Source organism: Centroberyx gerrardi, chromosome 9 (assembly GCF_048128805.1).
Source record: "Centroberyx gerrardi isolate f3 chromosome 9, fCenGer3.hap1.cur.20231027, whole genome shotgun sequence".
Taxonomy (NCBI): Eukaryota; Metazoa; Chordata; class Actinopteri; order Beryciformes; family Berycidae; genus Centroberyx; species Centroberyx gerrardi.
The window spans coordinates 18,228,711-18,241,054 of record NC_136005.1 but is presented as its reverse complement, the minus strand read 5'-3'; the positions used below and the strand labels follow the sequence as shown (position 1 = coordinate 18,241,054).

Below are 12,344 nucleotides of genomic sequence, written 5' to 3'. Positions count from 1 at the left end.
ACACAATACAGCACTGGACATACAGCACTCCCAACCGCATCATAAGATTGAGTTAACAGCAGTGTCAATAACATTCCTGATGGGTGCACCATGTTATCACCAATCACAAAACACTACAATCTGAGAATGGCTAAACTGTAGCCTCATGCAATGTATAAAAGAGCATTTCCCGTAAGTTGCCTACCTGTGGCAGGGGGTTTGATGAGGTCCATGATGACAGAGTCTGCTCCTTTAGTGTAGACGGTGATCTGGTCCGTCAGAGGATGTCTAACCACCACAGACATGCGTTTCCTGGTGGAGTCGAAGCCCAGTGTGTGCAGCAGCTCAAAGCTGAGCTTCCCCAAGTGGGGCAGCTCCACAGTCACCTGGTCGGGCAGGCGTCCCACAAGGGAGCACTTGTAGGCCCTGGCGGCGTAGACCAGCGCGGCCTCGTCGGGCGACTCGGCCTCGTAGCGCAGCTCTCCCTCGTCCAGCGCCCAGGCCTTGCCCTCGTAGCAGGGCGGGACGGGGCTGAAGGCGTGATCCAGGCCCCCGGCGGTACGCTCCTCGTCCAGCTTGGTGAGGGTGCTCTCTGCCGAGGGGGAGGACAGCACGCTGGAGCACCCCCTGTTGGAGGAGCGGTTGGTGATGAGGCTGGAGGAGCTGCTGCTGTTGGAGCCCGAGGTCAGCCGGCTGGGGGTGAAGCGTTTGATGAAGTCCTCGATGGTTTTCACTGGGGACTTGAGCTCAAACCTCATCCGGACCTAGAGGACACAAAACAATAACGCCCCTCAGCACCAAGTAGTAGAACTTATTCTCAAACTTATACTTCAAGGGCGTCCTAGTGGCTTGTGGTCTAAGGCGTGTACCATGTGAACACAACATCCCGGGTTCAAATCCGGCCCAGGACCTTTGTTGCATGTGCCTCTCTCTGTCCCAGTCTTTCCTGTCTCTTTCAACTTTGAACTGTCTAATAAAGGCAAAAATGCCAAAAACAATCATCTTAAAAAAAAAAAAAAAAAAAAAAAATTCTGGCTCATTTCCAATCAAGTTAGTCAACATGAATCTTAACCTTTTATGAGGACTGCCTCATATTTCTCCTGTCTGTCTATCTGTGCTGCACAGATGATTGTATGTTGTGCTTTTATACGCATTTTTTATTACAGGTTCTGGCCAATAACATCTGACCACAGGGACTACAGCTGAAAATGAGCCAGTTGGCCAACACTGGCACATTTACCCTCAGGTCAATTAATGTGCACTGTCCCAGTTTAAAAATAAATAAATGAAATAAATTAAACACATACAGTGCTTCATTCTATGGCCAGCTGCATATGGTATACACAGAATGTACCAGGTCCAGTGATACAGTAGAGTTGACTGCATGCTTTCAGACCTCCTGGCTATCATCCTTTAGCCAATCCTTTATTCCAAGGTGGTACAGTACAATAGCAGAGAGTGTGACTCACTTTGTGGTCTCCTGGCAGCAGGAGCCACAGTTCTCACATATAAATCATTCAGGTGCAGGCTCAGCCACAAGGGCATCATAATAAAAAGTGAACAATTACAGTGGCACAAAGGACAAAAAAGCACAAACAATAAAAAAAAAAAGAGAAAAATGAAAAACAGAAAGGATACTGTATCAAAGCCAGCGTTTTTGCGCAGATTTACATTTCCTCCCACACTATCAGATAACCTCCAAACAGAAACACAGAATACATAAATATTGTGTCACTTTATCACGTTTAATGTGCAGGGATTTGTGCCACTGACTGGCAGGACAGCGAGCTGTTGCACACAGTGTGGCCAGGAAAGGATATCACCTCCGAACAGGACAACCACACCCAGGTTCACACAAAACAAAACAAAACACGGATACACAACTGTGACTGGAGCCCACCAAAGGTACAGGCCATAAAACAGTGAAAGCAAAGAAGCCTTCATGAGTATTTTGGAGTTTGTGTTTTCAAGATTGTACAATTATAGGAAGAACAGTCAAAGAAAATAACATTCACTACATGGAATTATTTGCCTGGGGATGGAAAGTACTCCCAGGCTGGAAAGAAACATTTAAAAAGTCCATGCGACAGCAGAGACTCCCTCATGTTTTGGAAGGATATCAGTAGAATTAGTCACAATGTTTGTCTCAGTATCTGGAAGTTATAATATTCTTCTCTGCTGGATCCTAGCATGTTTTGACATTAATCTTGTTTTATAGCCACACTTGGGAGCATGCCGGCATGTTGGAAGTGGTTTAAAGTGTGAAAATGAACAGTGAAAAACTAAAATTTGTAAAGAATTAAAACATTTATGAATGTGCTACCAACTACCTATTATTGGAGTTGTTTGGGAGACTACTATTGAGGGATGATGTGTCCAGATCTGTAGGAATCCACCAAGTCCAAAACTATATCTTTCTCAGAATATCAGATGAGACATGAGAAAACTCAAGGAGCATATACTGTAGGTTTTCTTATTTTCAACACCAGGAATCTTCAAAAACATGGGCTACAAGCCTGTTAAATAATTGTTGCTCAATCTAATCGAATTATAAATTAGAATTTTTATAGACAACAGAACAGAACAGAACAACAATAGACAACAGAGATTTTTATTTAACATCAATAAATCTGCAGTTGTTAAATCCCTCTTATAAATCTATATATGGAGTATATGGAGAGACACTATCTGAAAAGCTTGGAATGATGTAGAATTAATCCTGTATGTTCAAGAGCAAATTTTACTGCCAGAAGACTAACCCATTCATCAACAAATTGTGATCAGTATACTAGAAGTTGAGCTTCTTTTGTCAACTAGAATTTTCAATAATTATGGTCAAATCTAGTCACTTTGACACATCTCTTAGTGTAATTAAACACAAGGCCTGCTTTACCTGTGGGACCCTGCTAGTTAAGACACTCACATTTACTGTGCCTCTCTGTCTCTCACACACACACACACACCACAACAGAGCACACAAGCATGAGACAGGGGAAGAGAGCCACAGAGAACCAAGGGCGTCTGCAGTAATATTGTAAAAACTATAATTGTTATAGTTACCTATGAAGTAAATCAGATGATCAGATTATGCATTTGTGGTTATTAACTACCAATGTAATGTTAAGAAAATGAAGCATTTTCATGTATTTAATTAATAATGTGAGACCTTTCCTAACCTTGAAAATACCCAATAAAAATGCAGGCATTTTCAAGAATTCCTTCAACCTGTGCAAACCCTGAGAAATTCACATATGAGTTCCTACTGGGATGGGGTCTTATTGACCTGAAGGAGGTTACACTGGGGCGACTGGATGAAGTGAGGTTTACCTTCTGCCTGGGCTGGTTGGGGGAGGACACCACCACAGTGTTGCAGATGGTGAGAGCGATGAAGAAGTCGATGATGTCAGAGAGGTCAGAGGGCAGCTGGGACATAGGCTGGCGGTGGAAACGCATGAAGTCCATCTGACTGCTGCATTCGTTGACTTTGTCTAAGAGCTGAGGGTCAGGGGTAATATCTTTCTCCTGCGGAACAGAAAAGGTTTTGTCAGTAAGGGACCTCGTGTGGAAAGTGGACAGCCGAAAGCGTGAGGAGAGGACAGTGACTCCGACTGACCATGGGGCTGCTGAAGGCCGTGTGCTTGGACAGGATGCTGGCTCGCTTGGCCTCCGCCCTGCTGCCCGTCCTGCGGTGGGACTTGGTGCTCTGGGAGCGCAGCACCACCCGGGCGCTCTGGTGGCTGGTCACGCTGTCCCGCCTGGGCAGCGTGCCACCGTGGGACGTACACTCTTCCTCCTCAGAATCCACCTCTTGGTACATAGCAAGTCTTCTGGCTGGGAAACACACAAACACGCATCATAATCTTTTACTGTGGCTTAAAAGGAACTGACAAATACTAACTTGAGGAAACAACATTGTTTTTGTAGTGTGTGCTGGCTTGCCTCACCATTGGCATCATGGGAGTACTCCACCCCAGCCACAGTGCAGCGTCTGAAAACCATCTTGTTCTCTGTCAGGGTGCCTGTCTTGTCAGAGAAGATGTATTGCATCTGGCCAAGATCCTCAGTGATATTAAGAGCCCTGCACTGCAGGTGAGAGTCTGTCTCCTCGTCGTACAGATCCATGTCCTGATGGATGAAGTACACTTGGCAGATCTTGACAATCTCAATTGACACAAAAAGGGAGATGGGTATCAACACCTGTGAGAGAGGACAGAGCATTTGTTAGGGAAGACAAGAAGGTAATTTACAAGTTGGTGTAAATGCTGTAGTGTGAAAGATCTAATGTGGCAATCTCTACCAAACAAAATGCAAGGACACAAGTCATGGCTATTTTTTTTTTCCTAGCCTATTGTGTGAAATGTGTGTCTATATACTTTTTGGTTCAAAATCTTATTTATGCAAGTTCATGTCATTATATTATGTAATGTGCTTGTGTACTGTCTATATGCCTACATGCTTTGTTGTTGAAAAAAAGTGAGTGTGTGAGATAAGTGTGAACCCTGAGTGGGACATAAGTTAGTTTTCCTATAGAACTCAATGTGAAGTGGTTCTATACAAATGAGTCATGGTGTGAGAATTTGGCCTGGACATTGAGTCAGTAATAAAGTCATCTGTTTATTAGACACGGTATCAAAGTAATGTCTGGTAATATTGGTGGGTCTCCAAGTTCAGTTACTGTTTGTAAGGTGTATGTTACCAAACATCTATCTTCAATGATTTTAAGTGTCACCTGATATCAGGTGAACAAGTTGCAACATTTGACATTTTTCAGAATGACAGCATGACATTTTAACTGACATTTTAGCATGCAAGCAAAAAAATTAACCACAATCAATAACTGTCAGTCAGTAGTTTTTTTCTTATTTTGATCTGTAATACAAAGATGATTTTACAGCATTAAGCAATTTTCCTCAATTGTCCCAATTCTTCTGCATGACAAAATGTAAACACAAAATGATCTAGAGGTCACATGCACAGGAGGTTTGCATAGATTTCTTCATTGCATATACTACTGCCAATAATTCTATTTACAGATATGTTTGTATATAGTGGGACAAGACATATCTCATATTCAAAATCCCTTGTTACATATCTTTACGTCATTATGGCTTTGTTTCATTAATCTTCTGTCTCTGGTTCCTACCTGAAAGACGATGATCATAGTGAGGAAGAGATAAACAGCGGACAAGATGGGTGATAAGTCTGTCCCTTCTGGACTAAGAACGTCAAACACAGGCCTCTTATCTCCATACTGAAACATCCACAGCCCATGACCTGGAACAGCACCACCACAAGGTCATCTCATGTAAACATTGAAATGAGGAGATATAAATAAAAGCATGGTACACTCCATCCAAACGGGACTTTCTCTTTCTAAATAAATCCAACATAATGAGACCAAACGGAAAGTTTTAAAATTGCTTATTTCTCCGCTGCACCACAAAGCTTACCAACACAACTGTTTGCATGACTCTTAAACTGCTACGCACCGACAGCAGCAAACAGGCACATGACCAGCAGGATGATGACACACCAGAACACATCGACGTTCATCTGTCTCTCCAGTTTGCTGCGCTTGTAGCGTGGGCCGTTGTTGTTCAGCATGGCTTTGGTCTCATGACCTGCAAAGGCGCTGGATGTTAGTAGTAGTTGGTAGGGATCAAATATGGAAGCTGACGATGGGGTTATTTTGGGGCCAACCTGCATAGATGACTATCCCCACTGCCTCCTCTGTGTTGCGGATGGTGCAGCCTCTCAGCAGTAGGTTTTCTTTGTAAAGTCCATCTCTTTTGCCACTTCGATGGATTCTGTCAGGTTACAAGATGGTCAAAAATTACTGGATGAGCGTGCCCAAAATGTTAGCAAAACAAAGGTAAAATGATTATGTCTTTACACCAGGGTGCAAGCAGTGAATACATCTACTGATGAAGTATGCTATAGGAAAAATGAAATGAATTCCTCTAAGAGGGAAGTCCAGTCAAGACAAAATCAGTTTATTCCGCTGAGCACCTCAATCGATCATGCTCTAAAGCATGATGGTCTTCCCTCAGCAGGACCCCTTATCTCAGCACAAATAACCCTCCCTCTGATACTGAACCACTGACCTTACTACCGCTCCACTGCAACTCTATTGGCAAACCTCTTAGGGCTTAGAGTCAATCAGGCAATTCGCTGCTTTATCACCGACCCTCAGATCTTGCTTCAAAATCTCAAGTTTAAAGCTTGTCAGACTCATCAAAGGCAATATCATAGAAGGCTTGAATTCATAAGCAGCTCTTAGCCAGCCCACCAAGAGCGTTCAAACGCCTCTTAGTGAAAGCTTTTTGACAAAAAGTGAGATGTATATTGAGCCGTATTAAACGAGGGCCACGTGTTATGTGCCTGTTGTGGGAGAGAGCTGAGCTTTTAACGTCAGCCTTAATCCCATTACTAAATCAAGGATTACAAGTGTGTTAGTTAAATAGCCCACAAGCCTTAGCTGGGAGCAATGCTTAATCATCTAAACCTCTATTGTAGCTTCTCCAGTGTCGTGCAACTGTCAGCATGTTTACTAATAGGAAGGTTCAGTCTCTGGCCTCTGACAGCAGGCAGACTGACACATCACAACCATTACAGATTAATAACAGTGTCCCTGGGCTCTTTGGAGGCGTTAGCCATGGTTCACAGCTCGTCCTAGTTCATAGCTCACACTGTTCACCAAATTGATCACACTCTGAGACACAGAGTGCTTTCTCTCCCAGCAAGGTAGTGAGATTAGACTCGGTGCCGTTGCCCGTAATGTAATAAAACACGGCTGAGACAAGGCCCCCTCGCCTCCACTGCTCTGCCCTGTACTCCACTGCAGCCCGGCAACTGAGCGCTCGCTGCATCTGGTCTCCTTCAGACCGAGGAATAAATGTCATAATCATGTGGGTTCAGGTCAGCTGACTGCCAGGCCCCTGCGCTATATAAGCTCAAAGGACATTTCTCATCCTCTGGTTCACAAAAACGTATCCAACACCTCTGAGTGTGGATAGACACAGTTGGCATGAATCCAGGTTTATATAAACTTTGGGAATAGCAGGGTTATGCAAACATGGTGCACCTCATTGATAAACATGACAAGTTTAATACAGTGCGATTACCAGCAAAGTAACTCTACTCTCAAATGTATTAATTATATCAAAAAATAATGACTTACATTGCGCGGACAATCAAATAATCCATTTTCCACTGCGTTACTCTAGGCTAATGGCGGGGCTTATCCAAGAGTAAAATCACAGCTCTAGAAAGCAGAAACTCAGTGGCACTTCGGTTTCTCAAGTGTTTCATTGACAACACTGGTGGACCCAATACTACATGTGGACGAATAGACGCCACTGGTCACATGCCACTGGTTAGTGAAATAGTCATGAGCCGAACAGCAATAAGCACAATTGCGAATATTCAGAGAGACAAACACATTAATGCAGTAGGTTCCTCTGGGGCAAATCATGAGCTGAACTTAGTCAAGCCTTCCTCCTTTCTCATAGATACAGTAAGTGTTGCAAAAGTAGGGAAACTTGTAACACAACTAGTTCGGAGGAGACAGTCAGTCCATCCTCACAAAGAGCAGCTCTGTCATTTTCACACTCAGCTGAGAATTGACCTCCGTCCCATCAGTGGGCTAATCGCTGTCCTTAGACTGAGCAATTTAGATCCAACTCACTGATACTTTCAACACTTTCGCTGCACACAACAACAATCGCGTATGTACGTCTTGAGATGAAGATTTCTCTAAACTACTCAACTCTGCTGCTGATAGCCTGCACTACTGTACTGGCAAAGTCTTAGTATGATAATGAGGGCTGAAAGGTCAGCTGAATAATCACTACACACAAAGACTTCATTAAACTTCACTGTGTGGGTCAGAAATGCTCATTTATCCAATAAATTTCAGTTCTTAAAAGAAAAAAAGGAAAACGTAAATAGGCTTTCACAACTGAGTGTCAGCAACGAAAAACTCAAGGAAAGCAGTACAAATCAGATGTCAGATTTCTGATATACTTTATTTTTGTGGTGGTGGTTGAGGTGTGTGGGCAAGTTAAATGTGATTAATAAAGTGTAATACCCAAGATTCACTTCTACACCCTTCTTTTAAAGTGTGTGGTTCTGCATGGGCAGAAGGAAGGTGTAACAGTTGCATCAGTTGAGAATGGCTAGTAAATTATGGATTCATAACAATACGCTTGTGGTGAAATAAAGGATTAATGCTCAGTGAATAGGTGGCTAGTTCCTGTATTGGCCAAGGAAGTAAAGCTTCAACTATCAGGGTGCAGAAAGTTCAGCATGTCCTGGTCATGACAAAGAGCATACATCTTCAGATTTGTGTAGTCAAGTGGGCAATCACATCCTAAGAGGGCAATCATAAAATCAAGTTTTCAACTTGGAAAAACTGTTCAAGTCCTAATCATAAGTTGGAAAGCTAAAGCACGTACACTAAATTAAAAAATACTCACATGTAGCCTCTGAATCTGTTCAGATCATTGTTGGGCTTTTCACATTCAATTACGCTGTTGTACTTTGAGGGGTCAAAATCACAATCCTGCAAACAGAATGAGCAATTGTTTATTCAGTCACTGAACATAATTACTGACTAAATTGATTAAAAACAAAAATAGACAAATGCCTCAATAAACATGTTCAGAATTTCTGCTCAACATATCATTGCCAAATAAACTGCAGCTGTTTTCTATTGGCATGTTTCATTATTACCCCTCCTTGCAGCATTTACTGTGCAGTTTACTGTACCAGACTTATTGGTACCATTACTGTACCATTTGCTTTTCATGGGACAGTCAGCCTGAGAACTCCCCAATTAGACTCAGAAGAAGCACAAGGCAGATCAGTGGAAGTACTGTTTGTAAGTTTCACAGCATTACAAGAAAATCTCACTCTTTGCATTTTATATGCCAACGAACTGCACAAGGACAAATGCTGCATCCTAATCAGCTTAATTTGTAAAAAAAAAAAATAAACGTTATGGATTCAAAAGAAACAAACCATGAGGTAAAACAATGTACTGCTGAAAAAGTTTTCTTACTGAGCATCTCACACTTATGAGCTACGGTCTCTATGATTTATGTAAACTGCCTCAGTTTGACTCAATCAAGTCGATCAAGTTTGACTAGTACAACTAAGTTTAATATCAGTATAACTACTTCAATCTGACTTTACTGTACCAATTCATTTCCATTGATTATGTACAGTACACTGTAGCAGGTTTAGTCATTTTACAACATGCAGCAACAAAAAGGTTAAATGCAAAATTAAGTTCTTACATATTTAGTAGCTACACAAACCAAAAAGTTAGGTGATGCAGCCCAATTAAGACAAGACAGAAACAAAGACGGAAACAAAGGCAGCGAGAAGCAGTGGTCTCACCAGGTCGAAGAAGCTGCGGACGACCTGTCTCTGCTTGAGGTTGGTCTCTCCGTCCAGCGTGGCGGTCTCGATGTGACACAGGCGGTCCGGGTCACTGGAGCTCAGCAGCAGCACGTCGGCGGGAAGGATCTCGTTACAGCGCAGCCTGATGAAGTCTCCCACCCGCACCTCCTTCCAGTACTTCTCCACATAGCGTCTTTCCGGTCTGCCGGAGGAACGAGAGGACAAACAGCTGGTGGAAGTTGCGGGTTGCAAAATGCGGAGCCATTGTTTTCAATAATTGATAGTACTGTAAACAGAAACTTTAGCTTTACTTCTAGGAATTTGTATAAAGGAAACAAAAATCTTAAGCCCGTTTGTGGATACTAAGGCTGGTGTGACTCCCAAAATGACATCGAAGAGGAGATTCATCCCAGCCAAAGACTACACAAACACAGTAGCATTACACATTAAACCCAAAATTCTCCAGGAGATGAGCAGGCGCACATCTAGTCTTGGTTAGAGAAGAGAGAATCCATCCTGGGGAAATATCTAAGGCACAATATGGCGGGCTGTGGGACAACGTCTGTTCCGCTTCCCACCCAAGAAGATCAGGAGAGTAATAAGCTTGATACCATGTAAAACTTATGTTGTGTGTTTCGAATCCAGCTCCTCTGTCCCGCTTCTCTCTCACAGATCTAACGGTGAGGAACTTCCAAAACTTTTATCTCAACAGGAATATAATACTGTCAGGCACTGAATCTCCAGACTGTCCAGAGTGCAAAAAAGCATTACATACAGATGAGTAGGAGGATGGACTCAGACCTTTAGACAGGGTTAAACAGACATGATTCCCCCATGGAGGAGGAAGGATCCCACTCATATGACGCTGCATTGTCTTTCTCACAAGGAGAACATTGTTTGTAGAAAGTCTCACCAGGGCTTTCTATATTTAGGGTGTGTGAATCGGGTGGTTCTTCTGATGAATTTATGGTGCTACAGTCACATACTGTACATAATGTCAAAACTCTGAGCAGAGCTTTAAGAGAAAACATTGCTGCACTCTTCATCATGGATGTGGAAAAACACTGATGGATGACCTTCTGATGTTCTGCTAATGGTAACCAGGGTTCATTTCTGAACAAATTTGATATTCCTGCTAGCAAATTGGCTAAATAATGCATATCTCTACAGCTAAAACAACAGTCCAGAACTGACTCAGTTATTTATTAATAACAAACCCCTCCATACATCAATGACTCATATCCTAGTAGAAAAACATAATTTTCTGAAACACACACACGGTGTGTCAGCATGAAATATCACACTTTTTAAGATAGATAGATAGAACGATAGATAGATAGATAGAATGATAGAACAATAGATAGATAGATAGATAGATATTCATGGAGATTAAATATGTTTGTGAATACTTTTTTCTTGTTCTATTTAAGCCTAAAAAGGTCATGATGCACGGACAGGGACAGGGAAATGGAACAAAATCAACGCAGAACAGATAACACAGTGGGCAATAACAATAAAAACTATTGGCCATAATTGTTGGAAACATTTCCCATCTCCACTGCCTCAAAATCTATCATGGCCCTGAGAACAAGGAATAAACTCTGAAAGATTAGAGCAGAGAATTCTTAAATAAGTGGCCCGAATGTGCACAGCTTTCTATTGTAAAACCTATAAAATGACAGAGAAAAGCAGCTTCAGCGCCTAAGGTGTCGATACACAAGCCCATAATTGAAAGAGGCCAAATATTATGACAAGAAAAACATCTCTAGTCAGGGACACTAACTGATCTGTCATCAAAGACCCTGGAGTATTGAGGTCCATGAGATAAATGAGCCAATGTTAAAAGACAGTTATTTTGGGCCTGGGTTTGCTCGAAGCTGGCAAGCGATGTTAGTGTAGCCGAGTTTAAACAAATAAGCATCAAGTTTTCTTGTACATTTTCTTCAATTTCTACTTTCAGGCCGAATAAAACGTGCTGATTTTCAGTGACAGCATCTGAGATCATCATGCAATAGAGAACATAATCTTGGCCTCGTCTGATTTCTATGTATAAGGACGTACATTTGAGGACAGCATGAGCACATTAGTTACGTGGCAAAATGAAAAATCTAGTAATCACACCTGGAATTTACACAGCCCATTTAAACCATAACATAACAAGACACCTATGAATATTATGGCTGGTTACTGCAAATATCAATGTTATTACTGGTGATATGTGTTTAAAATGAATGCCATAGCCTAGGTTTCGATTACTTCTAACCCTGTGTTATGAACAGGAGTGTAACATTCCCAGCATTCTTGTTGCTTTTGTATTAGGAATCTCTAAACTCTTGCCAAGTAAAATTGGGCGAGGTATAAAATATAATTTGCTTCATTATCTAATTGTTTATTTTAATCGATACAGAAGCCAAACAGATCTGCAGAATGGGAGCAGATTAAAACCGGTTTCAATCATCCACTGAAACAAACACAGGAAAAGTCAAGTGAGGGCACACTTCAAAGTTTGAAGAAAATCTATTGTTTTCACCGCTTAGTCTATTGTCGGTCACAATTCAGTCCTGTAGTGTTACTTGAGTGTCAAATTAAAACTGCAATACCTTCTTGTGCATGAACACAAAGTACGGCAAGGCTACAGTGCACGGTCACTTATTCATTTTGTAATTGTGGAAGTATAAATCAGCTTAGATAAACACCAGCAACATAAATTCTTGCGGTGTTCAGTGACCAGGACTGTTTCTGGACAGCGCCAACAGATGTTAGCATGTTATGCACATGCCAGTGTGATTTATTAGTCCAAAAGGAGGACTGATTTGCCCAACTATGTCTACGCTACATCTTTCCAGGGGGGCCGCATTTATCTACAGTAAGGAGGAATCTGGTGAAGTAAATCAGTCATAACAAATTAAAAAGGACAGAAGAAACATCTAGCAGCACACGGGCTGCGTTCCTATCATGCA

At 42.0% G+C, this 12,344-nt stretch overlaps 1 protein-coding gene across 1 annotated transcript in view; it reads right to left on the bottom strand.

Annotated features, from left to right (window-relative positions):
- Positions 1-12,344, bottom strand: part of atp10a (ATPase phospholipid transporting 10A) — a 29,630-nt gene that overhangs the window by 15,575 nt on the left and 1,711 nt on the right. Inside the window, exons 2-10 of the mRNA XM_071923459.2 lie at positions 9,382-9,586; positions 8,457-8,542; positions 5,680-5,786; positions 5,469-5,600; positions 5,123-5,253; positions 3,924-4,176; positions 3,593-3,810; positions 3,307-3,501; positions 185-743 (exon numbers count right to left, since the gene is read on the bottom strand). Of these exons, the coding sequence (XP_071779560.1) occupies positions 185-743; positions 3,307-3,501; positions 3,593-3,810; positions 3,924-4,176; positions 5,123-5,253; positions 5,469-5,600; positions 5,680-5,786; positions 8,457-8,542; positions 9,382-9,586 (1,886 nt within the window). The remainder of the gene's footprint in view (positions 1-184; positions 744-3,306; positions 3,502-3,592; positions 3,811-3,923; positions 4,177-5,122; positions 5,254-5,468; positions 5,601-5,679; positions 5,787-8,456; positions 8,543-9,381; positions 9,587-12,344) is intronic.